The following is a 28,000-nucleotide window of genomic DNA, read 5'->3' as shown; positions in this document are numbered from 1 at the left end:
AAGCTGCTCTGTGTACGCAGCTGACTTACATAGGGATGGGCGGGATAAAAGCAGGCAGAAGTAGCTACAGGAAGGCTGACAGTGATTCAGACAGTTTTTATTTGCTCACTTAACATTCCAAATAAAACGACATCACGTTTCACACTATTGCTTTTACTTAAGAAGTCAATTGCTTTATCCAAAGTAGACAGAAATCACACATTTACAATTGCCAACCAGGACCTTTTCCTCAGGGAATGCTGCTTCAGGGATTGAATACTCAACCAGAACCAGAATCATCCTACAGTGGTAAGGAAGTACTTGGGTTTCACTTGTATTACATGTAATTTTTTTCTTATCAACAGCTGAAGACAGGAAAAAAACATTTAAAAACAACTTTAACTCATGATTTCCCTCAGGTCTGGACAATCCTGCTAAGCTTCATTTCAAACATTTCTTGTGCAGAGGGGTTCTTAAATAAGACAATGGAAATTAAAATCTCTCTACACTTGTTCACAGAAGAATGGAGTAGAACATTTGTCCTGAGAATACAGCTGGTCCCTTGTCACAGTCTCAAGAATGATAATCAACAACCACTCCAAGCCAAACCCCACCCTTCCAGGCTGTAGTCACCTGTAATTTTTTCTCTGTTCTAGCAATGAGCACCCACTTTCACACTCCTGTGATGTGTTTCCTTTCGGCAGGTCTTCGATGAAGTTCTATTTCACAGAACATTCTCAAAGGGGAGAAATAGTACATAAACAATTACATGCACCAGACTCAGAATAAGTAGTACATATAATTCCATGTGGAAAAATATGTACAAATCCAAATGGTTCAGAAGATAGAAGTAAAATCATAATGATCTCATTTTTCAAATTGCTGATGGTGCCAGTAAGACACTGATTTTTATACTGTATTATGTCACCACATTTATGAACAAAGTCAGATTGGTCTAAGTTCATTGATGCCCCTAACTTCTCCCATTTCTTTAAGATTGTCTCTCAGAACATATTTAAACCTTAACTGCTACATTTTTAGACTATTTTTGCTACTGGCACACACTCCTTAATCTGGTATGTACAAAATTCATTTCAATACAGATTCATTTTTTTGAACCTAAAACGAATATATTTTTCCTGCTACTTCAATGCCATAACATTCTATCACTACCGTGGCATTTTATTATTATAGAAACAAGCTTCTAAAAATGTATTTTAAAAGATTACAAAAAATTCTAACATACACATGTTCAAAGTAAGGGAAAATAGGAAAGCAGACACAATGGTATTTTTCTTTCCATGTATACCACTATTACACATAAGTCAGAAGGCTCCTATTACATTCTAATTTATACTTGGTGACACTTAACTTGGTTTCTAAGTATAAAGCCTTAGAATCTGTTGGCATCTTTTTACATCAGTTTGCTACAGAACTATGTGAAATAGTTATTGATTATTTTATGTGAAAGTGACAACATCTCTGAAGTACAAACAGATGGATTTAAGGAATGTATCACCGAACAAATTTTATAACATTTTCTTAATTTTCTTTCTCCCGAGAAAGGGAAAAATTATTTGAAAATTTTCCTTTCTATATACTTTAAACATCTTTTTTTAGTAAGTAAACTGACAAGACTAAATAACTCCAAGATCCCAGCTGCTGAAAAATCAAACTATAAATGTTAAGTACTTCTGCACAAAAATAAAAATACTGAAAGGACTGCTTTCCATGTACAAGTTAACAACAAAATATGGTGAATGTTAATGGCTACCACTTGATTGTTGTCAGGATTCTGCTACACATCATTAACACCCTTGCTGGATAGTAAAGCATGAACATTTTTGACAAATTAAATGAAGACCATCTTAAGGTTGAGAAGTCACCTATTAGAAACCAATTTTTGAATTTCTGTAATACTGAAAAGCTAAAACATCACTATTAAAGTTTAAAGATAATATCGTTTAACTGAGAAAATAATAATTTGCACTTCTACTGGATGTGTTATACCACACTGCACCTGTTATCTTTCAACAGAATATTTCTGATCATTCTTCTCTCTGACAGGTTTAAAGAGAGATTTATCAATGCACATGAGCAAATGCTTCAAAAGTTTCAAGTCCTGCTGCGGTCACATACAAACCAGTCCTTTAAAAAACACTTGGCAATACTGCATTGAAACAATGTACTAATGATCAACATGTTTTCCAGTGAATTTTTCTAACTGGTCTCTGTAAGATTTAAGGAGGACTTGCATAATCCAGTGAAGTTTCCTGGCCCTTTAACTTCTCAATTTTGCTGTGAGTATAAACATCTAAACACATCAAGAAATTGCTCTACCTAGAACCTCCTCACTGTACCATCCTTGGCAGCCCTCACTGCCCTCCTGAGATTTTAGGAGAATAAAGCTATAAAAAATGGACAGTCACTGTCCTCAAGCTACTTCAGTGTTGCAGACTGCTAATAACTCCACATCACCAATTCCAAACACCATGCAGTCAAAATAGACAGAAGCAAGAGTTAATGGTCAAACTGGTGATGCTAACCAAGATTATTAAACAGCTTCAGACTTTCCTGTTTAAGATTCAAAGACAGCTAAACTGTCTTAAATGCAATGAAGTTTTTTTTTTTTTTTTCCTTTCGGTCAAATTCATCCCTTTTAAATAAATACAAGTGGAGGAGCTTCATAAAAGCCTTTCCACCATGTACTAAGGTTTTTTTTCTACAACTGATAAAAAGCAAATACTGAAGACAAGAAAATGGCTTTAAGTTATGAAATAACACTGTGGTATTTCAAGGTGTGTTGTTTAAAAACAAAAGCTAGTCACCAACGCTGTCATTCCTCATTCTGTTATACTCAATAATCAGATAAACCAAAAGGGAAGGCCATGGTTATTGATCCTCCCGTTATTTTTATGTTCCTGCTGCTAGTAACGAAGCAACATTAGGACAAGTGATTGAGATGCACTACTCTTGCTATTAATACACAGAAACACAATTCCTGCTACTAATAAACACAGAAGTAAGACAAAGAAAATTAATTCTAGATTTAAAAAAAAATTATTTAAAAAGCCTTGAAAACAATATCAACCTGACAGTCACAACATATAAAAACAAAAAGTGATTAGTATACGTTTTCATCAACCAATCTAACATAAATACCTGATTTGTACTTTTACACCAATGGGCTAAATCCCAAGCTCCAAACTGTAGTCCACACGACCCTACAGAAGGGATCTTTGGAAAGATAAGGTACCTTTGGAGAACAGTGTATAAACAATTGTAAACATACACTGATTGTCCACTAGCTTTCTTAAATAGAATTTCTGAAGTATTTTTGTAGGAAATTATATATAAGAGTGTAGTTGATCAGATAATTTCTATTACAACATATAAATTCTGTCAGTGTGTGCAAAATGTGGTAGAAATAGAAGATACTATGGGTAATTTACATTTTTAAAGTAAGTGCTACATTACAATCCATTAGGAGTCCTTTAATCCTTTCATGAAACTTCTCTCTATACAGGTTGAAATACATAATGCTTTCTGGTTCTTCTTCAAACCAAAACTTGTCAAATTCATAGACAAGATAACCTGTGGTTAAAGAAAGACAAAATAGCAACATTTTTAAATAGGCAAATACAAAAACTGATATAATAATACATACTTGGGGATTCACCTTCCATTATTTTCCTGTTTTCCAAAATTCTAAATAAAGTAATGAACAGCTCACAGAAGTACTGGGTTAAAATATGTATCTTTCTAACAGTTTCCTCTCGGAGTCAGATTTAACTCATTTTTGTACTCACAATAAAACTGATGGAAGTGTTCCATTGTTGGTATCCCGGGGACAAAGTTGTAGAGGTGAAACTTCAAAGCTTCACTCTTCAGTAAGCTATAAGCCATTTCAGTAAGGTTGATGCCAACTATTGCATAAGAATACCTATGTCAGAAACATCACCAGTTATACCAGCTAGCCACAGTGCTCAAAACATAAAGGTGACTCACACAAGGAAGCAGTAAAAGGTGACTGTTCCATTTCCAGCAGTTACCAAATTTATGACAATTCTTATTTTTCTTACACAGTAAAGAAAAAGGAATCAGAATGGATTCAAATACTGTACTTTTAAAAGACCTTTACTTTTCTGGAAATAATCCAGGAAATAAAAATAAAGCTCTGTTCACATAATATCTAAAATAAAAAATCTTAGAGAAACATAACTACACAGAATAAACCTCAATACTTCCTAAAATAGGCATCTGGCATTTCTTCTCTATTTTCAGAATATTTGTTTTTCTGATCCAACACTTTTTTCAAACATTAGGTATCAGAATGTAAAAATAGTATCATGGGCCCAGAGTGATAGCGTAGAGGTTGAAGTCCTCACCTTGCATGCGCCGGGATCCCATATGGCCACCGGTTCTAATCTTGACAGCCTTGCTTCCCATCCAGCTCCCTGCTTGTGGCCTGGGAAAGCACTCAAGAATGGCCCAAAGCCTTGTGACCCTGCACTCGTGTGGGAGACCCGGAAGAGCTCCAGTTTCCTGGCTTCGGATCAGCGCAGTACTGGCCATTGTGGTCACTAAGGGAGTACATCATTGGACAGAAGATCTTCCCCTCTGTCTTTCCTCCTCTCTGTATATCTGCCTTTCCAATAAAAATAAATAAATCTTAAAAATAAATAAATATAGGATCTCTAAAAACAAGACCTTCATCTGCATTTGACATTGTAATTCTTAAATTTTGTTTTCACATTTTAAAGTCATTTTTCTTTTTTTAATATTATAATTTAAATATTTATTTTTACTGGAAAGTCACATATACAGAGAGGAGGAGAGACAGAGACGAACATCTTCCATCTGGTCATGCACTCCCCAAGCAGCCGCAATGGCTGGAGCTGAGCCAATCCAAAACCAGGAGTCAGGAGCTTCTTCTGGGTCTCCCACGTGGGTGCAGGGTCCTACAGCTTTGGGCTGTCCTCGAGTTCCTCTCAGGCCACAAGCAGGGAGCTGGATGGGAAGCGGGGTGGCCGGGACACAAACTGGTGCCCAAATGGGATTCCAGCACGGGTAAAGCAAGGATTTTACCCACTAGGCTACCGCTCCAGGGCCCAAAGTCATTTTTCATTCCAATTTTCTAATCTATTTTTATAAAGGCCTCTATCTCCACTTTCTATATTGTGATAAAAATATGTTGAGATTCATTCAAAGCTGGCTTATGATCACATTTTTTTCCTTAAAAACAATGTGTTGTATTTTGTTCTTTATAGAGTTTTAATTACACAATCTTACCCTAATTTTGGATGATTTGAACGGGAAAGAATCTGATGAGCTTCATTGGTGTAATTTTCACTGAAATACCTAAAAACGTTTAAGAAAGATAATTCAATGAACATGTATCATCCAAACTTTAATATCCAGAATTTAAACTACCATCAAAATGAATGTCCTAATACCACCATAATAATCTCCATCTCATAACAACATAAATATTTCTGAATCAAACTTTAATACCAAGCTATTATGCCTTCTGGTAGAGAAACAGCCTGTAAGATATTTTAACGAATACGAAATCCAAAAACAGACTTCCAAAATACTTAAAAAAAAAAAACAACCTTCAGCAGTGTTTTTGCTGGTTCTACTCCTATGATAGTCAATAGGCATGTGTTAGATCATTTCTCTTTTCATATTGGCTTACTTCTTCTATTAACTTAGGTTTATATTACTGCCACAATCAGAAAAAAAAAAACCCAAACTCAATAACCTACCTATTGCATTTAAAAATACCTCCTTGATCAATGGTATAACGTGGAAGATACAAGAGAAATACATTAAGCTCTCTGTAGGCTCACAAAGCCTTTCGACCTACACTAACCTAACTTCTTAAAGAAAGATAAGGACTGATTATCTTCACTCTTTCGTTCTTTTCAGAATACACTAGTGTTGCTCTTTCTGTCGCTCTCCTTCTCACACACACGCAGTGTTCAGAAGTTGATGAAAAACAGAAACAAATGGATTTTTATAGTTTACCTAAATTTTGGAGGAAACAATGATTGAGATTCTCATAAATTAATTTGAATTACTGAAAGTAATTTAGATAATTTAAGTAAATTACTCCCCTCAATTTTTCTTCTATTTTTTTAAAGATTTATTTTTATTGGAAAGTCAGATATAGAAAGAGGAAGAGAGACAGAGTGGAAGATCTTATGTCCATTGATTCACTCCCCAAGTGGCCACAACAGCTGGAGCTGCATCAATCCTGAGGTCAGGAGCCAGGAACTTCCTCTGGGTCTCCCACGAGGGTGCAGGATCCCAAGACTTTGGGCTATCCTCTACTGCCTTCCCAGGCCACAAGCAGGGAACTGGATGGGAAGCGAGCCTGTCGGGATTAGAACCAGTGCCCATATGTGATCCTGGCACATTCAAGATGCAGACTTTAGTTGCTAGGCCACTTTGCCGGGCCCGTTACTAAATACTTCTGTCTTCCGCTGCTGGCTTTATTTTTCAACTGATTAAACCAGGGATGTTAACTTAGAAGGTATAAATTAAGGCTCATTTAAAAATGCAAGGGGACCCCTGAATCACCTTAAATGTTGTGCAAATATTATTGCATGTGCATTTTCTGTAGAAAAAATAAACAGAGCTTTCTTCAGATCCTCAAAGGAATGTATAATTCCAAAATGAATAAAAAGTCTTGCTTTGCATATTTTCCAAATACCTCAAATTTTCTGTTTTACTTCTGGATGGACTCTAAAATGTCCTGAGTAGATTACTTACATTTTTGTATATGAACACAATTCAGTACCATATCAGTATTTTAATAGTTAAGTTACTATGAATCTCACTTATTTGAAAGAGTAAAGGGTGGAGGGTGGAGAGACATCTTCCATCCGCTGGTATGCTCCCCAAACAGTTGCAATGGCCAGAGCTGAGCCAGGCAGTAGCCAGGAGCTTCAACCTAGGTCACGCAGTGTGGGTGGCAGGGGCCTAAGCACTCTGCGCTACCTTCTGCTGCCTTTTTAGGCCATTAACAAGAAGTTGAAAGGGAAGATGAGCAGTTGTGATTCAAACTGCTGCCATATGTGATGTCAGCATGAAGGACTGTGGTTTTATCTGCTACACCGCAACACTGGCCCTTCAAACTACTCTTAAACTAGTCAGTCTCGAGGTGGGCGTTTGGTGCACTAACCAGTTAGGATACCACATTCCCTATCGGAGTGTTTGGCTTCAAGTCCAGTCTCCATGTCTAACTCCAGTTTTCTGCTAATGAGCATTAAGGCACGATGATGTCTTAAGTACTTTGAGTACTGGCCATCCCTGTGAGTGATCCAAACTGGGTTTCCAGTTCCTGGCTTCTGCCTGACTCAGGCCTGGGACTTGCAGGCATTTGAGGAGTAATCAGCAGTTGAAGACTAGTTTACTGCTTTGTATTTCAAGCAAGTAAAAATCAATCAAGAAATTGGAAAAAATTCCAACTATGATATAGAGCACCTTTTGAGCTCGTTGCTCAATTTACTTAGCTAACTCTTATCTTAAAAATTCTTACTGGCGAAAATTATGTATTTAAGCAATAAAGACTATTCTTTACAGTACATCTTCCCTTGCTTCTTTTTTCCTTTTCTTTCTTCCTTTCCTCCCTTTCTATATCAATTTCTTGCCTTGCATTCCATATTTTTTAACTTTATTATTCCTGTTCTGTATCTATTCAATTTTAATTATTTTGAATTAATTTCTGTACAGCAAACTTTTCTTTTACATCTGCCACAGCATTACTTTCCAAAGCCTTGCAATTTTTCAAACCACCAGTTTTCCTTCAATGCAAGAGTGCTTCTCAAAATTATGACAGAGGCCAGAGCTGAGGCAGCATAGGTAAAGCTGCTCCTGGAAGTGCTGGCAGCCCATGTGCTCTATCATTCAAGTCCCAGCTGCTCCACTTCCGATCCAGCTCCCTGCTAATGGCCTGGGGAAGCAGTAGAGGTTGACTCAAGTTCTTGGATCTCTGCATCTACACGGGAGCCCCGGAGGAAGCTGCCTGCTCCTGGCTTCAGACCAGCCCAGTTACAGCCACTGTGGCCACTTGGGAAGTGAACCAGTGGATGGAAGACCTGTTTCTTCCCTGTCCCCATATCCCATAACTTTTTTGAGTAAATAAGTAATTTCATTTTTTAAAAGATTACATAATGAAAAGGCTAAAAATCTTTAAAATGTAAATTGTATAAGCATATTTTAACAGCTATCTCTTCTTTGTGCATTTTTATCCTGAAGTGTCATAGCTCCACATTTAAGACAACAACTAAAATTATAGAGGCATCAGAGCTAATTTTGCTTTTTACTATATTTCAGTTTGGGCAGCGAAATAATTATTAAAATATACATGAATCATGGTTTTTCAAATCAGTTGATATGAGTTCTAAATAGGGTGCAAATATTTATGTCATTTAAAGGTCTACCAGAATCCCTTATGACAGTCTAGAATCAAATCTTACTGAATTATATAAACTTTAATTTCTCTTTTGGCAGACACTAACAATTTTTTGAAGTTATATTTTGAAGGTTGTTGACTTGTTTAGAAATAGAATTATGTGGAAATTTATGCACGTAAAATTCAGATAGCATATAAAATTAAGTATTGATGTATTTAATAGCATTTTGATGGACAAAATTATCAATATTGAAATCCTACCATATTGCTTTATATTTTCCCCAGAATAGCCATCTCCAAAGTATCTAAGTATGCTTTACTCAATGTTAGCACAGTTCAATTCCAGGTATTTTTCATAGTAAAGACTATCCAAAGTTTAATGACTGGGTTTCCCACCTGACATGTTTCATACTCCTCAAATCACAATTCATATACAGATCCAAACATGAACACTTATCTACACATTTTCAAATCTTTGCAAGAGGAAAGTAATCTCCCAGTTTATCCTGCAGAATAGTTTGCATATCAATTGCTTCAGGTCTTTCAGCATTTCACGCAATTACCCAGTCAAAAGAATTAAAAAAGGAAAAGGAGACAGAGTTCAGGCAGGTACTACGAAGTCAGATTTGGATCTACTGACACACTGTCGTAAAGGGATTAGTTATGAATGCACTTGATCAACTGCTCTGGTTCTACCTCATCAAAGGTACTGAGAGTCCCCAGAGGTGAAACAAGGGGGATACAAACAGTAAGAAAAGAGTATATGTAATTATGTGGAACTATGAGAAGAGAAAAAACATGAGAAATCACTCACTCACACACACACACTGGCCTATTTCCAGTGTCTTCATATTGTTGCCACTAGGCTAGCAAGCACGTCTAGAACTGCAACTGTTAACATTCAGAGAGTATGAAATGGCTGGATTGATTCTTACAGAACTGAATTAAGACTTGCGATTTATGTATTACCACTAGAGAAGGAAACAAAGCATTTGCACTCACACTAGGTTGATTAAGCCAAGGATCCCCATGCCTCTGAAGTCTGTTTTGGGGTCGTCGCCCTGGAAACCAATGTCAGCCCACTGCTTGGAGATTCTCGCCTTCAGCTTCTTCGTGGGCATCAGCAGGTTCCAAAGCTGTACACATATGCTTCCATATTACAAGTAATACTCATGTTCTTCCTTACCAAAACATTCTCCTTTTTCTTTGTCATACAGATACTAACTGAATGCCTTCAGTTAAACAACTTATGTAAAAAAATGACAGGTTCAGGTTCAACAAAGATTATATCAGGAAAACTATTTAACTATACCAAAAAATGGCACATTTATTTCATTTAAAAAGAGCAATATGAAGAAAAGATTTCTGAAAAGGGTATAAACAATATATAAAAATCTAAATCAACATCTTTAATTACTAGGTAATATTTAGAGACCATAACTGGTAAGCTGCTTGCTTGAGAAAAACACAGTTTTATGCATTTGGGCCTTGGTTCAGACATTCTACACTCAATAGGCTGTATTATGTTGGGGGATATGGTTAGCTCTTAATCAGAAGAAACGAAGAACAAAACAGGGTTCTTGAAGAAGAGATACTGCTAATATTCCAACCAATATCAGTATTTAATAAATTTTACTTGAAAAGAAGAAATACCTTGGTTTTAAATAGATTTAAGCTTTATTAAGGCTGAAGATTTAAGAATACCAAATATTAAACATCAAAAAATAGGTGCAAAATAAAGAAAACCTGGTAGTTTTCCAAATTCAATAGTGTAAATCATTAAACAAAAAGATTTAACCGAAGTTAAAAAAAGTTTGTGAGATTTAATAAAATGGGAACACTAGCATTTTTTCCCTTTTCACTACCAACTGAAGTAGTGCTGTGAAAAGCACTCCTCATGAAACCAGTACACTGTCTCCTAGGATAAACTGTGAAGCTTTGTAACCTTGCTTTACAATAGGCTCAGGACTCTGGCTCAGAAGCTAAATCTGGGTCCTACATTTAACAACAAACCTGTGATGTGCTCACATTAGCATCTCCCAAAGATCTCAGCAAGGAGTTTGCCAGCGATATCACACAAGGATGTGGTAACAGCTGCAGTGCAAAGCCACTCTCCTAAAATTTTTGGCTTTAAATTAAATTTCTCTGCTGCACCCTTGAAGATTCTGACTGCATCAGAGCCAAGGTGGCACTCTGGAATCTAATGATGAAAACCCTGGCTAATGTGAGATAAGGTGCTCCCAGAACTGCACTGACAGTGGCCTGGACCACAGCCCTCTGGCCCTGGGAGATGACTGAGGACCACAGCAGCCGGGTCATTACGCCAACCACTAGCTCTTCCTCCGGAAGCTGGGTTTCATCGTGTGTCATCCAAGGGAAAAAACCCTGAGTAGAATGTAAAGACTTCCATCTTACTCCTCCACAGAATCACAGAGACAAAGCCTGAGGTTAAGGAGATAATAACAATAGGATGCAAGCAGCGATGCATCCTCAATGTGTGCCACACTATCAGTTAAAAGTAATGCTTTACACTGAACAGTATTTAAGAGGTTCAAAGATAAAAGCGCAATCCGTAAAATGTGTCCTTTGAGATGCTGTTTATTATCCCAATTTTACAAATTCAAGTTGTAGCTTAATTTTACAACGAATAAAGCACCTATTTTATACTTCTCCTAAAAAAAAAAAAGTTGTGTTGTTTAACCTTGAGTCACTGTCACTTAGCTAGCATCAATGCTTCATTCCATAGCAATTTTGGTTCTAACACACTGATAACTGCAGGTGCAGCTGACTCCACACGGACAGTTCAATGGGTGTCAACTATTTTAAAATACAAATACAAGAAGTGCAGAGGATGGGCAGAGATCCAGCTGACTGTTCACCTTTCTTTCTGGCGGCTTCGGTTCTACCCTACATGGTAAGGGAAGATAACCCGGAGTTCAGTCCTCTAGAATTCCAGCACCTCACTGTCCTTAGGCATTTATGATTCAGAAACAACAAAGATTTCCATGTTCTTCTAAAATTTTCACAATGTTTTAAGCTGTGGAATCAGCTGGCTATTGTTTATTCTATAAGTTGCAAAAGAGCCAACATAATACTCTGAAGAGACATTCATGTTCACAATTTGAAAGTATCACCCAAAATGCCCAATTCATATTACTAATTCACATACAGACACAGGCAAGGGCAAAAATCTGAGTCTTGTGTGCCCATACATTTTGATTGAATAAATACTTCCTTCATAAATTTACATTTCAGATTTTAAAACATTACAGTAATATTTACTGGGATACATTTTGATGGCACTTACCAGAAAAACAAAAATTTGTTCATAAAAAATACTTCTCTATCTCCACAGGGCAGAGAAACCAAATGGCTACCACAAGCATCTAGAATTTGCACACAGACATTACTCAGTTCAAGTCTGATTTTCCTAAGTGTCCAGCAACTCCAAATAAAACAAGCAGAATTTACCTTTAGGAGCAGTTTTTCATGCTGTGCATTCTCAGAATCATATGGCCTTTTTCTCACACTTTCCACATCCAAATAGAGTTGTTTATAACCAGTTATCTGCAATAAGCATGTCTTCATGCATATTTTAAAACTGAAAATGATACAATTATTACTTTAAAAAACATACCTTATCACAATAAAGTAAGGTCCTTTATAGTTTGCAGTTCATATGTCTGTCTGGAAACCATTTCCTAGCTTTCAATATAATATAATGAACATTGAAAGCCTTCTCAAACACAAAAAATTACACCAAGTATTACAGAAGAGACTGTAAAACAGAACCTTAAAGGGTAAGACAAGGTAGGAACAAGAAATTTGTCTAGTGCAAGGATTTGTTCTCCTGCTTTCATGCTTCCTCTGGGTAGTCCTGGACATTCCCAACAGATTTAATGTTCCAAGATTATAAGGGGGCACTTGAAGAAGTTCATGGAAAGATATTTGACACAAACAATTTTGAAATTGAAGAATATTCAAAAAGTTCATAAAGCCATCTTATGAAAGAGACACATGGACATCAATAAAATTTTACATACAATTTTAAAAACATGTTTCAATTGCACTTATCCACAAACTTTTAGAAATATTTTCATTTATAACCAGTAGCTATATCCCAGCTTTAGCAGTTAATCTTCCCTGAAGATACTTTTAAAAAAAAAAAAAAGATTTATTTATTTGAAAGGCAGAGTTACAGAGAGGGAGAGAAAGATATGCCATTTGCTGGTTCATTCCTTAAACAGTTCTTCAATCGGAACTGAGCCAAACTGAAGCCCCGTGCTTCATTCTGGTCTCCCATGCAAGTAGAGGGGCTCATGGAACTGGTCCTTCCTCCTATGCTTTCCCAGGTGGATTAGTGGAGAGCTGCATTGAAAGTGGAACAGCTGGGACTGAACCACTGCCCAATGGGATACAGGCACTGGAATCAGCATTTTAATCCACTATGCTGCAGCACTGGCTCCAACACACACTTTTCTTATTTAAGTAAGTATAATCATAGCATTGAGATTGGTTCCCAAGTTCAAACTCTGTTTTGCCCCTTTTCATCAACAATGCGTCAAAAGGTCTCTGAGCCCTTATCTTTTCTGAAATATCATTTAAGGCAATTTTCATGTCACTACTCTGCTGTATATTTTAGCTTGTCATTTCTTACTTGAATGATTAAGAATTTTCTAATTTTTCTCTCTAGTCCTTCTAACTTCCTCCTTAGTTAAACAAGTATCTGAAAGTGTTGCTTGTTTGCCTGGCAACCAGAAGGCAGTGGCTAAGATGCCAGCTGGGACACCCATGTCTCACACTGCAGCGCCTGGGTTCAAGTCTGGTTTTGCTCCTGCTTCCAGTTCCTGCTAATGTATCCTGGAGGCAGCAGCCACGGCTTCAAATGGGTGGGCCCTACGGTAACAGCAGGGAGCTGGACTGGAGTGACAGCTCCCAACTTCAGCCCTGGCTCAGCCCCTTCCATTGCATGCATCTGAGGAGTCCACTAGAGGATGGGAGCTTTCTTAATCTTTTTGTCTCTCTCTGTTCTTCTGCTTATAAAATTAATGGGAAAAAAATACAAAACAACATCTAAATCCTTCAGAGTGGCATGCAAGACTGTGATGTGGCAATGTGGCACCCCATCTAGTTCTCCAGTGTCTGCTCTGTACATATCCAATGCTCCAACTCAAAGGATTTCCCATCATTCCCAGACACACAAATACTTCTATGTCTCTGTGTCTTCCCTGAACTACCCATCAAAATCTAATTCAAATGTCACCTTTTTTGGAACCATCTTCACAATTCCCTACTACAGTCTCCTCGTGTCAACTAAATAAATCATGCCTTCTTGTGTAATTACACAGAGAATACTGGGGATGGGGGGGGATGTTAACTGCTTATAAGGTGAATATACTGTCATGGGAACACAAAATAGCAATAAGCACCCCTCTTATACAATTCAGAATGCACTGGAGCAAGAACAAGGATGCACTAGTGGCTCGCACACAGTGGGTTGAACAGTATGGTATCCATCTCCATGAAGTATGGAACAAGGCTTCTAACTCAGACTGGAGAGGCCACGGAGGATCTTCTGGAGGACAAAGGAACTAATTTAGAAGGATAGGTGGGTATCAGGCCTGGGTGTCTCATGCCCGGATTCTTAACGCCAGTCACTGTGTGCATGTGTGAGCTGTCCCCGGGCCTGCCTGGGTTCAGGGGGCTGCTCCCTTGGGGTAAGTACACCAAGGGGGAAGTTTCTGGGGCTGGGCCCCACCCTGATTGAGTGGATGGGATTGGGGAAGGAGCGTGACCTTGGGCTTGGGGGTTTAAACTTCCTGCAGCCTGCCAGCTGCTGGTGGGTCTCAGGGCGGGGCATCTCATGTCCGTATCCCTGACGCCAGGCTCCGCGTGCACATGGTGAGCTGTCCCTGGGTGGTCAGTGTGCCATTGCGCGCTAGGCTCCGCCTGCTGGCCGCCAAGCCGTGAGTTCTGGGGTTTTGGTTCTTTGAATCGCTGCTTAGGTAGCTCCAGCTTGAACCCACAGTGCTTCTGGGATATGAATCAATGCTAAAGACTCCCAATGACAGTAACTCTTCCTTTGAAGAACTTGTAATCATTGAACAATGCTGACCACCAAACACCAGTCCATGCAAAAGCTAAGGCTTGGGGCTTGTCCAGCAAGATCATATCCTATTACCTTACATGATGATGGATCAGGAGACAGGTCACATTAGGCAGGGCCATGACATTAACTAGCACTAAAGAACCATATCTGGGGGTAGGGTAGATTCTGTGAGGGATGTGTGGGCCAAATCCTGTGGAAATACTAGCCCCACTGGTTAGCTCAAGAGCTGGGATAGTGATGGACTAAGCTAGGTGTGACCCAGTAGCCTTCCATCACTCAACAATCTGGACTGGTCAAGGCAGCAGCACCCGAATGTGCATCCTGATTAGGGTGTGGGGTGGGCTGGGCTGCAACGTTCACCAGCTCATACATGGCCAAATGGAAGGCCAGACTTCACTGGGTACTGGCCTAAAACCCAATGGCATGTATGAGAGCTGGGTTTGGGAGTGGATTAAGTGGAGGAACTTGGGAAACTCCCCTGGCGAGTCATAGCTCCCACTGGTGAATAGGAGGTTCAGACCTGGGGGTCGGACAAGCTGGACAAAGTAGCTCCAATGGCTGGCTAATGTGTGAATTGGTAATGGAACAGGGTGGACCAGGCAGGACTGAGCAAACCTTAGCCCACAAGCGAAACTAGAAATTAGGATGGAGCACATGTCATGCAGAGCCAGGCTCTTGCACCTACTGGTCCACATGAGCCAGGAACGCTAAGCCACAGTGTCTAAAGCAGAGGTCGGGACAGATGAGGAGCTGAGCCAAGCTGAGTCAGAGCAACCACTGGCATGCACGCGATCTATGGCTGGGAACAGGCCTGGTTGAGGAGTTAAGGGGACACCCTAACTGGGTTGAGGTTCCCATCAAGGGGCATGTGGGCTGGAATGGGAGTAGTGTTCCAATCAGAAAACGGTTGTAGTCTCCCTTGGCAAAAGTGTGGACTGGGACTGGATGCAGCAGGCCAGGCCAGACTCCAACACCATCTGGTGTTCTGAGGACCAGGGTAGATGTAGGATGGACTAGGCTAGGTCTCAACCCCTACTGAGCCATGTGTGAGCCATATGTGGGTATGGACGAGCCATGGCTGGGCTGAAACATCCAACAGCAAGAAACAGTTTGGGTTGAAGGCAAGTAAGGGAAAGCCAATGTTCCTGCTGTGACAGGAGGTGAACTGAGTAGGGCTGGCTCAAGGTCCCCCTGGTATGTGCAAAATCTGGGATTGGGAGAGGTTCTGATGTAGGAGCCTGGGCAACTCCTCTGGCAGGACACAGACCCGGCAGGGAAGCACAAGAAGCATGATAGGAAACAGCCCAGAACAGGCCATGGAAAGTTACCCACTGATTGGGGCGATGGACTGTGCTGGGCCCTGTACTTGCTAGTATATACAAGAATCTGGTCTGGGAACACCTCAGACAAAGTTTCTTTGGGGATCTACCCAATCGAAATGCCGGAATCAGAACCCTAAACAAGAAAGACAGAAGACAGAACAAGTCAATCAACTACCTCAGCTACATGTTGGCAGCGAAATACTGGGCAAATGGAGGCTCTATGATGGACTATGTCAATCAGTGGATTCTTCAACGACCTCATCGTGCTTGGAGTGGCGAGATTGGCAGCGATCCATAACTGGTAAACTATCAAAACCACTTGAGAAAGTATCTCAAAGCATGCCCCATATCTGGGATCTGGGGTGGGAAACTGGGTGGGGCTTCTCCCTCAATATCCCCCTTTACCTCAGATACATGAAGGAAACAATATGGAAATAATGGTCTTACCCACTTCCCTAAAGCCCTTGAACCTTTTTACCCTAATTAATTATGTAAAGATTGTCAAAGATATAATAAAAAAAAGGGGGGGGGGAAGGATAAGAAGCACACAGTAGGGCCTGGTACAATGGCTCATTGTGCCAGGGCAAATCGTGGGAGCTCATATGGGTGCTGGTTTATGTCCTGGCTGCTCCACTTCCCTTCCAGCTCCCTGCTTATGGCCTGGGAAAGCAGTTATGTATGGCCCAAAGCCTTGGGATCCTGCACCCATGGAAGACCCAGAAGAAACTCCTGGCTCTTACCCTTGTATCAGCTCAGTTCTGGCCATTGTGGCCATTTGGGAAGTGAACCAGATGGAAGACCTTCCTCTCGTTTCTGTAAATCTGATCTGTCTTTCCAATAAAAATACATCTTAAAAAAGAGAGAGAGAGAGAGAGAGGGAGAGATACCATAGCCAAAGCTGTTTAATCTTGGCCAGGTACTGGTCAGTTAACCTTGAAGAGGCTCCAGGACAGTGGCAATGCTACTGGAGTGGAGCCGAGAGAGGGAGGTCTCAGCCCTGCTTCCAGCGCTCACCTCTGGACCTTGATTATTCATCCAGTTACGTGAGGGGGGTGAATCAGACACATCCACAAACCCTTCAGCTCTGAAGTTCCACAACTGAGCATAAGGCTCCACAGCTCACAGGCCATACACGGGGGATCAAAAAAGTCATGTCAAAGAGGCACACCTGACATCCTTCTCAGGGTTAATATTCTTCTCCTTCATTATGTCGTCCACACATTTGTCCACCTCACTCTCAACAGCACGTGTCGCTTCCTGCAAAACCTATTTATGTGAAAGAGAGATGAGTTAGGAAAACCTATATTAGTGGAAAAAGCTGGAATTTTGAAAGAATTAGTCAAGTGTACAAAGCAGGTTTTAAAACGTAAAGGGATATTAAATTTGTTTCAAACTTTTTCTAGCATTAAACTTGTGCATTTATATTGCTTCTCTGCTTTTGTTTAATAAAAGCACATAATGTATCCAATGAGGAGTACTTTTGCTGAGTAAGAATCAACAGGTTTCCAACTGATGATTCTTAACAAATGAGCTGCGACTGTAGTATGCTTATGAAGCAGATATTATCTATAAAATTTTTAAATTATGTAGTGAAAATATTTGTATGACATACTTAATACAGAAGTTGAAAATAAGTTTAGAAGTAGTTGTTTAGACTAAGCAGTTTGTCACACTGGGATGCCTGCATCCTGTATTAGGTGCAACGGCTCAAATTTAAGCCTTGCATCTAATTTTTTTTTCTTCAGATTTATTCACTTTTAGTGAATAATGAAAGACAGAGTTGCAGGGAGAAGGAGAGATAAAGAGATGGATCTTTCATCTGCTGGTTCACTCCCCAAGTGGCTGCAATGGCTGGAGCTGAGCTAATCTGAAGCCAGGAGCCAGAAGCTTCTTCCAGGTCTCCCACATGGGTGCAGAGTTCCTAGGCTTTGGGCCATTCTCTATTTCTTTCCCAGGTTATAAGCTGGGAGCTGGATAGGAAGTGAAACAGCTGGGACATGAACCAGCATCTATATGGGATCCCAGCACTTGCAGGGAGGGTTACTCAATTGAGCCATCATACTGGGTCCTGCACCTGATTCTATAACTTTCTATTATAGACCCCAGAAGGCAGGTGAGGGCTCAACTAGTTGAGCCACCTTGGTGGAAATCGTGAAATGAGTTCCAATCTCCCAGCTTCAGATCAGGGAGTTAACCAGCTGATGAGAGTTCACCTCTTAAATACTAAAAACAAAATCACAAAAACTTAATTCAGAAGCCATCAAGATGCTGCCAACTAGAGACCGTTATGCTCAGTGAAGTAAGACAACTGCCAAAGGACATCAGATTTATCTCTGATATAAGGCAACCTTCATGTAAAATGCAAGATAGATACATAGGTAAACGTATATATACACGTATTCATCCCAAGGAAATACATAATGAGGGAACTATATAATTAGAAAGTGAAAATAAGCTACAGTATGCACCTGTACTCCCAAACAAAGACTGTCAATGGAACTGTTAAATATACGTTGACAATAGGATGCTGGACTTTCTACCATTGTCTATAACTACAATGTCATGATACACTTTAAGTGGAAGAATGATGGACTTGTGACTGTTGCTGCAGGACTATACTATTGCAATAATATGGTGGAAAACAGTTGGGGGAGGAATGGGGAGTGGAAGGAAAAATCCCTCTGGCTATGTAACTATATCATGAAAATTAAAAAACAAAAGAAATTCTAAAAGAAACCTGAATACTGAGATGAACCTCTGATAACGATATTGTCAAAAAGCAAATTAGATCTAATTAAGAAATCATAGTTTATTGTAGCTACAGAATAGCTCACCAATTGGAAAGAGTAAAAAGCTTGCTTCTTAGCACTTTCAGCACAGCTTACCAAGTATAACAGAGAATGTATTTGAGCTTTTTTTTTTTAAATAATTGGCTGCTACACACAGCATTCTTTTTAAGGCAGGCAAATCTGTTTAAGCCAATTCATCCACAGCTGATTGACTGAATTTCAGGGACTCAGGCTGACAAAGATGTAAAGCTTATGTTTTGAGTTTCATTTATGACTACAGCTTTTATTTGGGGGAAAATCACATAACAGAAGTTTTGCCTATGGTTTTGGCACCTTCAAGCTGATCCTGAGGTATGCCTAACTATGCCTTCTTAATTTTTCTTTAGCAGCATGTATCTTTTGGCACTTTTTCTAAACATGCAAAATGGATTTCTTAAATAAAACATTCTATAAATACTCACTGCATCTTTTCTTTCAATACACAAGTTCAGTCCTTTCTAATCCTTAAAAAGTTTCTTTTACTCTCACCTCTCTCTAGGCTTCTATATCAAAATCCTCTTTTGTGTATTTGCTTCAGACTGCAGGCAATACATTCCAGCTATCCCCACAGTAACGCCTCTGCTTACCAGTTGCCTTTCATCTGAAAGACTCCTTTCCCTAATCTCAAAATACAGCCTTGCATCCCAGTTCTAGCTGAGCCCAAACACTAGGTTCAAGAAGCTTCGCCTTAGTCTATTCAAGTGAAAGTAACCTCTCCATGCTTGATATAATATAAACACAATATAAACACTGATCAGCTTTGACAAACATCCAATCAATCCATAAATCCATCAAAATATCAATTCATTTCCATCAATCCAGAAGATTGCCTCATGTTCCTTCCCAAATAATCCTTGTTCCAAGAGGCAACCACTGTTCTGACTTCTACCACTATCACTTAGCAGTGAGTATACAAATACAATCATGAAGTGAGACTAGGTCAGGCTGCAGCATCAGTTGACATATTGACTCAGATCTAGGGGTGGGGTGGGCTGGGCCAGTACATAGCACACACTAGCATGAGCGAAAGCCAGGACAGGCTGCAGGCCAGCCCAGGTCGGACAACAGCACCCATGAGTTCATGTGAGGGCCCAAGGGTGAGTGGTGGGCCAGGCTGGGATAGGCTGCAGCACCTGCTGGCGAATGCAAAGATGTAGTGGTGGGCCATCTCAGTCTGGGTTGCAGCACTCACCAGCACATGTAAAACCCAGGGCTGGCAGTGGGCCTGGTATAGGAATTTTGGGGACCGTCTTACTGATATGCTCTGCTTCTGTTGAGCATGAGAGCTGGAACTGTGAGTGGGCCAGTCTGGGGCAGGCTTGCTAAGCTGCTATACCCACCAGCATACATGAGAACCAGAATGGGTGCAGGCCAGCCAGAATAGCTTCAAGTGATGGGACTGGGCATGAGTCTTGTCAGACTGGACTGCAGTAACCCCTGGCAGGTGCAAGATCCAGGGCTGAAAGCAGGCCAAGTCGGGAAACTGTTGGTACTACTCTTCTGCACTGCAGCTCCTGCTGGTGAGCATAAGAGCCAGGGATGGGGGCGGACCAGGCTGTGCAAGGCCTCACCATTCACTGGCATGTGTGTGGCCAAGGTCTGGGGACGGGTCAGGCTGAGCTAAGTGGCAGCACTCACAGGTGTGCACAAGAGCCAGATGGGATATGGGACAGACTGGGCTAGGCACAGGTGTGGGTCAAGGTCTGGGGATGTGAGTCAAGGCCTGCAGCACATGTTGGTACATGCAGAAACAGGGGTTGGTACATGCTGAAACAGGGGTTTGGAGGTGGGCCTGATGGCTTCTGGAGGGGTGGAGGTCTCGCTGACTATACTGCTGCACCTGCTGGTATGTGTATGAAGACAGAACTTGCAGTGGGCTGGGCTAGGCTGGGCTGAATAGGCCATAGCACCCACCAGTTCATGTGAGAGATGGGATTTGGGGCAGAATTGATCCAACAGCTGCATCCACTGCTATGCATGCTGGCTGGAACAGGTGATGAACCAAACTTGACTACACTGGCTGGCACACATAAGTGTCAAATCTAAGGTCATCCTGGGCTTGGTTTCTTGAGGAACTCCCCAACTAGATAACTGAACTTAAACTCTGGCAACTGAGGAAATCACAAAATATATGGTATGGCTATGGAATGCATATGTCTGAACTGAGCCTCCTCAGTTGTTGATGTCCGTGCAGTGGACAGCAGGCACACAGGAGACAACAGCCAGCTCATTCAGGTCACAGGACACTGAGTACCTCATCACAGGATAGAAGGCAGAACAGGTTGGACCACTCTCCTGGACAGGCTTTGCAACATGTTCCAGGGCCTGTGGATGCACTAAGGGACTTGGTCAGCTAACGGACTTTGGAAAGATTTTATCAGTGATTTCTGAGAACTATCAAAATCACTCAAGTTTAAGGCCCTTGGAACACTCTTCCCCACATCAGAGTCTCTAAGGAGTCATCAAATGCCCATCCCCTCCCCCATTCCCCAGGGGCTGATGTAGTTTGACATCAAGGAGTGACCCCTCCCCTTCTCCCTCCCACTCTGGATACAGCAGAAAAAAAAGATGGAAACGTTTGTCTCCCCACCCTAATCAGAAACCCACATGGGCGTTTATCCCTCTTACTATGTAGCTGATATTAAAAAAATTTTAAATGATACTATATAGATAAAGGTTTATCTTTTAAGGAAACTGCCAAAACTACTTTTTCCAAAGTGGTGATGCCATTTGATACTTCAAAGTGGAGTTAACCAACATGGGTGATGTTAACTATTTCATATAGGAAGAATCACTACTCTCTCTAGTTGATGAGTTTTACAGATTCCTTACTAGACCAGTTCTTTCATATACACGTGCTGGCTTACACATTCATTTTTTTTTAAGTTACATTTTTATGAAATCTAACTTTTTGACTTTTTAAAAATGGTAACATTATGTCTTCTCTAAAAATTTTGTAGTCATAGAAGATATTCTCCTATTTTTTTCTTTTAGAAACTTTAAAAATTTTAGTGTAGAAGCCAGGCTTGTAAGTAAAGCTGCTACCAGATGCTAGCTAGCATCCTGCTTGGGCACCAGCTCAACTCACGACTGTTCCTCTTCTCATCCAGCTCCTTCTTAATACCCTGGGAAAAGCAGTGGAAGATGGCCCAAGTTCTTGGGTCTCTGCATCTACATGAAAGACCTGGATAAAGCGGGTAAGGGGTGAATTAGCAGAGAAGTATGACTCTAACTCTGACTTTTAAATAAGTGAATAAACAAATCTTTTTTTAAAAAAAACTTGGTCTGAATACTGGCCTAAGAGCTGATCGATTAGTTTCATGTATGGTGGGAGATAGGAGTTGACTATTGTTTTCTTCCCACATGGAAATAAACCTCTTTTTTAAAAAAGAAACCTTTCTTTTCTTCATTGTATTGCTTTGGCATTGTCTCAAAAATGATATGACCTCTTACGTGTGGCCTGTATCTGATTCTGCATGTCACATTCATCTATTTGCTTAGAAAGTCTTGACATCAGGTGCTGCAAACTCTCTTAGTTGATTACTTGGACTAGGTCCTTTCCATTTTGCATTAAGTTTTAGAATGTATTTGACAGTATCTCTGAAAATAACCCGTTGTGATTTTGACTGGAATTGCATTGAATTTTTAAATCAACTCTGGAATTAACTCCTTGATATAATTGATTTTTCTAAGTTATGAATACAATATATCTCCCCAGTTTGTTTCCTAGCAACATTCTCCAGTTTTAATGCACAAGTCACCATATCTTTCATTAAATTTACCTGTGAGCATTTAAAAAAAAACTTTTTAAAATAAAAATTGATTTATCTGAAAGGTAAAATTACACACAAAGACAGAGAAATAGAGAGAGAGAGAGAGAGATCCAGCCATCCGCAGCTTTCCTCTCCAAAGAGCCACAATGGCCGGAGCTTGGCAGGTTCAAAGCCAGGAGCCTCTTTTGGGTCTCCCACATGGGTGCAGGATCCCAAGGACTTGGATTATTCTCTGCTGCTTTCTCAGGCCACAAACAGAGTGCTAGATTGGAAGTTGAGCACTCAAGATATGAACCAGCACCCGTACTGGATGCTGGCACGACAGGGTAGAGGATCAGCCTGCTGCTGCATCACTGCACCACTTCACCAGCCCCTGGTCTGGCCCTCACTGTTGTGCCCATTGGGGTAAGAAAGCAGCAGTCAGAAGATCTCTTCCCTCTCTGTCACTCAATTTCCAAAAAAACAAAAACCTTCAAGACTAAAAAAACTCCAAAGTAAACCTAACAATCCATTCTAAAGGGTTCAATATCCAAATAATTGCAAATTTATTACATTTTAAAACACTAAGTTCAGCCTGGAAAATGTACACATTATTTCCTATAGAAAGAAAGAGCACTTAATGCTTTAGAACAATTTAGAGACAACAGCTTAATGCAATAATTCTCAAATCACTAACTCTAACAGTAGCGGTCTTACCCAGGAACATGTCAGAAACACAATCACAACTCAATCAGAAATTCTGGTGATGGGGCCTCGTAATCTGTCTTAATAAGCCTCCAGAAGATTCTGTTGCTAGCTTCCGTTTCAGAACTACTTGAACATGTAACATTTTTTCAAGTATACCTATCCAACTTACTGATGCATGTTATTACTTTCGAAACTATGTTCCAGATTTCAATTCAAGGCACTTATGTGAGTATATACAAAATCAAAAAAAGACTTAGAGGGGCGGGTCTTACATCGCAGCATGTTCAACTCCTGCCTCAAGAGTTGAACTCATGGAGTTTCAGGCTCCTGGCTTCAGGCTGGCACAGTGCTGGCCACTGAGACCACGTGGAAAGCGAACCAGTGGAAAACTCTCTCTGTAACTCTACCTTTCAAATAAATAAATCAATCTTGAAAAACAATTTAGAACCAGCAACTTGCTAGTTTTCTGAACCCCTACATTTTTGTTAAAAAAAAAAGGTAACTATCCTGAACAAAAGAACAAAACTCAGAACTTCAATATTCATTTAAGTTCAAGTTATGCTTACACAGACCCATCACAAATAAAAGGCCGTAATTAAACAGTAAAGCACCTGTTTTGAGATTACTCTCCAGAACATAATGGACAGGCCTGCCACACTTCACAATGTGCATATGTTAGTGGCATCAATCAATAACTCGCATATCACCAAAGTCAACACTGTTTGACAGTGATCCCTATTTTAGAACATGACAAGACACAAATCTGTCACATCAGATAATCCACACGTAGAAAAAAATCATGAACCAACAAAATCGGGAAGGAATAGTAAGTGGTAGGCCGTAACTGAATTATGCACCCACTACCTCCCACTGCTTTTTGGTAGGCACAGTCTCTACTATGTGGCTGCAACTCAGTGATTATTTTTTTAACTTTATTTTCATTTGAAAGTCACATATACCAAGAGGAGGAGAGACAGAGAGAGGAAGATCTTGCGTCTGTTGATTCACTCCCTAAATGACTCCAACAGCTGGAGCTGAGCTGATCGAAGCCAGGAGCCAGGAGCCTCTTCCGGGACTCCCACGTGAGTGTAGGGTCCCAAGGCTCTGGATCGTCTTCGACTGCTTTTCCAGGCCATAGCAGGGAGCTGGATGGGTAGCAGGGCTGCTGGGATTAGATCCGGTGCCCATACGGGATTCCGGCACCTTCAAGGCAAGGACTTCAGCCACTAGGCCACTGCACTGGGCCCTCAGTGATTATTTTAAAAAATGATATGCTCCTGGATATGACACAAGGACACCTAAGTACTCCTGTGTGGCTTGGTCTTCATGATGCAATAAAAGGACGTTCTACAGGTTTTCACTGCCTTCTCAACATGGTCTCAAAATGAGATAAACGGAATTGGTCTGAACTCGGCACCAGCTTAAAAAACAGCCTCTCCAGTTCATCCAAATACACACAAGCAAGGAATAACATGGCATCAGTAGCAGTTCGTCACACAGCGAAAGCTAACATGTACATGAGTTTTGACTCATACTAGACAGAAAAATACAAGAGGTAGGCTTTTCTGTTGCTTGTTTTTCTTTCATAAAATCTATCCTGAAGACACAGTCTGAGAAAGCCTCCCCAGCCCACAACCCCGAGCTATGGAAGTCTAAGACAAAATGAATCAGTAAAATCTCATGAGCAGAAAGGATACACGTGAAAGGCATAGAGGAAATGTTTGGAACAGAACACATTCCTTCTGAAGTGGCACACTTCTGCTAACATCCTTCTAAGCAGACTGCTAGCAGGGCATATTGACTAATTGCAAAATGAAAGAATTTAAGATGTTCAAGGTTTCTAGAATCATCACCTTCATAGCCCGATCTTACCTTATTCTTGGAGTATGTCAGGGAATTTTCTGGAGAAAAAAAAGAAAAAAGAATGGACTCAAACTGCAAACATGTAGTAAGATCATCAAACTTGTAACCAATTACTGAGTATTCTTCAAACAATTCATAGAAAATGTGGATCATATGTGGCTCATGAGGACCTACATACAAATTTCAAACAATTGTGTACCCAAAAAGTTATTTTTTTCCTTTACATTTACGAAGTTTCCTCACAGTTTTGCAGGACAGAAATTTCTACTTGAAAAGCATAGCATTTGTTTGTACAGCACACAGGAGCAGAGCATTCCAAAAAGCTCGCCCAGGCATCGCACAGCTAGCCAGGGGATGCCAAGGACCATGATCGGCGCTGTGGTCCTGTGACAGGTCTACCTATCTCGGCAAATCACCCAGCCAGAAGCGCCTGTGCAGGCACCCAGGCGCGTGCTTCAGCCTTCCTTCCTCAGTGTTTACAGCTGAGGAACTCTCTGGCCAAAGGGTCTCTAATCAAATAGCAAAATACCTTCTCTAGTCCCAGCTTCTACTTCAAGAATGAGAAGAACAAGTTTACTAGTCTAGTTTTAAAACTTCTGGCACATCTGATAAGTCTCCTTTTTGGCTACTAGGAAAATCTAGAAAAATATGTTTTCTGCAAAGCAAAACCTTAGTGCACTGTGAAACATCAGATAACACCTTGCCTGCAGCTGTTTCTTATCGAGACCTACTTTGTTCTTATGAGTAGTCAAAAGGGCAAATCAAAAGAACAGGCAATCACTGAGTCAACCGGGAAGTGGCTAGAAAACCTGGACAGTAATTACACCTCAATTACCCAGCTGCCCTGAGGCAACAGTTGTCAGTCATTCTTCCCGAGTGTCCTGGATACAGGTTTGCACTGCCAGCACCCTTCTCTGTCAACCTTATAGGAACTACTCAATCAGTGGAAACACACTTGACCAACACAAAAGCAGATATGGCCAACTCATGATTTCCCACTGAACACAGTGAGCAGGAGCTACAGCTAGGATAGGCTGGGTAAGAGGAAATGACTTCGTACCGTCTTTCTCAGCCATCTGTCTCAACTCAGACTAACGCATTATGCAATGCAACACCAACCTATCTGAGAAGGTAATGCAATAGCAATGCTCAACAGAAACACAACGCAAGCCAGGATGTGAGACACTCAGATATTTTAAGGTTGTCTCTAGACATATCAGTTAAACAAAACAATCAAATCAATTTGAATATAGTTAGCTCCATAGGTTATATTACCACTTCAACCTACATGGAATATAAACAATTACTGAGATACCTACACATCCCGATTCACACAAACTCTCAGAAAACAAGGATGTATTTATAAATAATCCCAGGAAATTAAGAGGGCGACCGAGGACACTAAGCATGAACTGATCTACGTGAGGCATTCATCTTTCTCATCACTTGAGTGAAAATTTCAAAGACAGCAGAAGAGTACATGGTCTCTAGCAACTGTTGCCAACTGTCACATAAGGAACTGATTCACTGAAGAATTCCAAGATGATTCTTTGCCCAGATAAGGAAATAATGTCCCCCTTTCTGTGAAATCTTACACTTTGTTAGCTAGAATGATTCAGTTTTCAAAGCTGATGAAAATCTGTTCAAGTGACTTGAACAGCATACACAGTACATCTGTTACAATGAGCACCAAGGAAAAAGATCTTAAATTTGTATTGGTTTTACTTATGCATAACATTACCTATTCTGTGCGTCCTTTGTGCACCTACATAGGTGTCAAAAATTCGCTGCAACTCACACTTCCCAGTCATCTGTCGTAGCAGCCATTTCATCCAAAATCGAAAAAAGTGGCCATAGAAGAATTCCCACAGAGAAATAAACATTTTTCCTGGGGAAGGAAATATATAAGACAAGCTTAATGACTTGAAATCGAACTTTACAAAATAAACTTTATCCAGCTCACCCAACTTCAAGTTATATTTATTTGCTCCATTGTGACTCTCGTGTGATGTTTAATTAGGCATCGAAAACAACACAGGTGTAATATTACCCTTAAATACTGGATGGCCAATGGGTCCCACTTTTTAAAAACGCTTATAAAAAAAGCAGCGTTAAGAGTGAAGCTATGGAAAAACTTGAAAGAATGATGTGCACTTTCTGATCATTTTATTTCACGTCTTAATTTCTTATTTTCTTACCCCTTGAGAAACCATTCCCTCCACAATTCAAGAGCAAGAGGATTTCAAGGCAGTGACGAGGAAAACACAGCCAATATAATTGTGATCAGGAACAAGTTCTCAGCACTTGGGTGAATGCTCAAGCTTGTCCCACCCTCAGGCGGTGTCAGCAAACCACAAAGCCAACAGCTTACAAATGCCAGTATGCAAATTGAGCCCGCAGTAGATAGATCTCATTCGGGCTCACTCTCGCTTTTCCGCTCAATAGATGCAGGGTGGAAGTAATTTAAACAAAACAAAAAAAAAATATTCAATAGAACTGGATCTTAGAAAAGCTCTTTTTACACGTAAAGAGAGCTTAGGGAGGGGGAAGGTGCCAGTGAGAGGGAGCACCCTAAACACAGAATGCTCAACGACTCCCCGCTTTCCACCTTCTCTCCGAAGATCCCGCAGGACTGCGGCCCGAGGGAAGGTCAAGAGCAGCCCCGCAGGTGACGGGTGGTCCGGACAAAGGCGGCGGGCTCGGGAGACGCCCGCTCGCCGAGGCCCCGGCTCGGGCAGCCGCAGCGCCGAGGCCCCGCTCCTGCACCCGGCCGTGCCCGCCGGTGGGCGGGACGCGCTCGCACAAAGCCCCGCCGGCCCGGGCGCCCCCGGACGCTCCGCAGAACCCCGCGGGACGCCGGGCGAGAGAAGAGAGAACAGCAGCCACCTCACAGCAGCGGAGGAACTAAGGGAGGGGGAGCTGCAGCTGCCTCGGTTTCCCCAACTGCAAACAGCCGGCCACGGAAACGACGCTGCTCGCCGAGCGCTCCTGCACGCAACGCGACCCGGAAGTCGGGG

At 40.9% G+C, this 28,000-nt stretch overlaps 1 protein-coding gene across 1 annotated transcript; it reads right to left on the bottom strand.

The window, feature by feature from the left end:
* Positions 1-76: 76 nt before the first annotated feature.
* On the bottom strand, positions 77-28,000 carry ELMOD2 (ELMO domain containing 2). Its single transcript, XM_040966953.1, has 9 exons — positions 27,870-28,000; positions 26,725-26,871; positions 24,993-25,021; positions 17,001-17,098; positions 11,873-12,002; positions 9,404-9,537; positions 5,272-5,340; positions 3,789-3,922; positions 77-3,573 (listed from the first exon to the last, which is right to left on the bottom strand). Exons 2-9 carry the CDS (start codon positions 26,864-26,866, stop codon positions 3,428-3,430), a joined length of 882 nt encoding a protein of 293 aa, XP_040822887.1. The 5' UTR covers positions 26,867-26,871; positions 27,870-28,000; the 3' UTR covers positions 77-3,427.

The sequence above is a fragment of the Ochotona curzoniae genome, unplaced genomic scaffold (assembly GCF_017591425.1).
Source record: "Ochotona curzoniae isolate NIBS_2020 unplaced genomic scaffold, NIBS_Ocur_1.0 scaffold_4506, whole genome shotgun sequence".
Classification (NCBI taxonomy): Eukaryota; Metazoa; Chordata; class Mammalia; order Lagomorpha; family Ochotonidae; genus Ochotona; species Ochotona curzoniae.
Note: the sequence above shows the minus strand (reverse complement) of the source record. Positions and strands in the feature narration are given on the sequence as shown.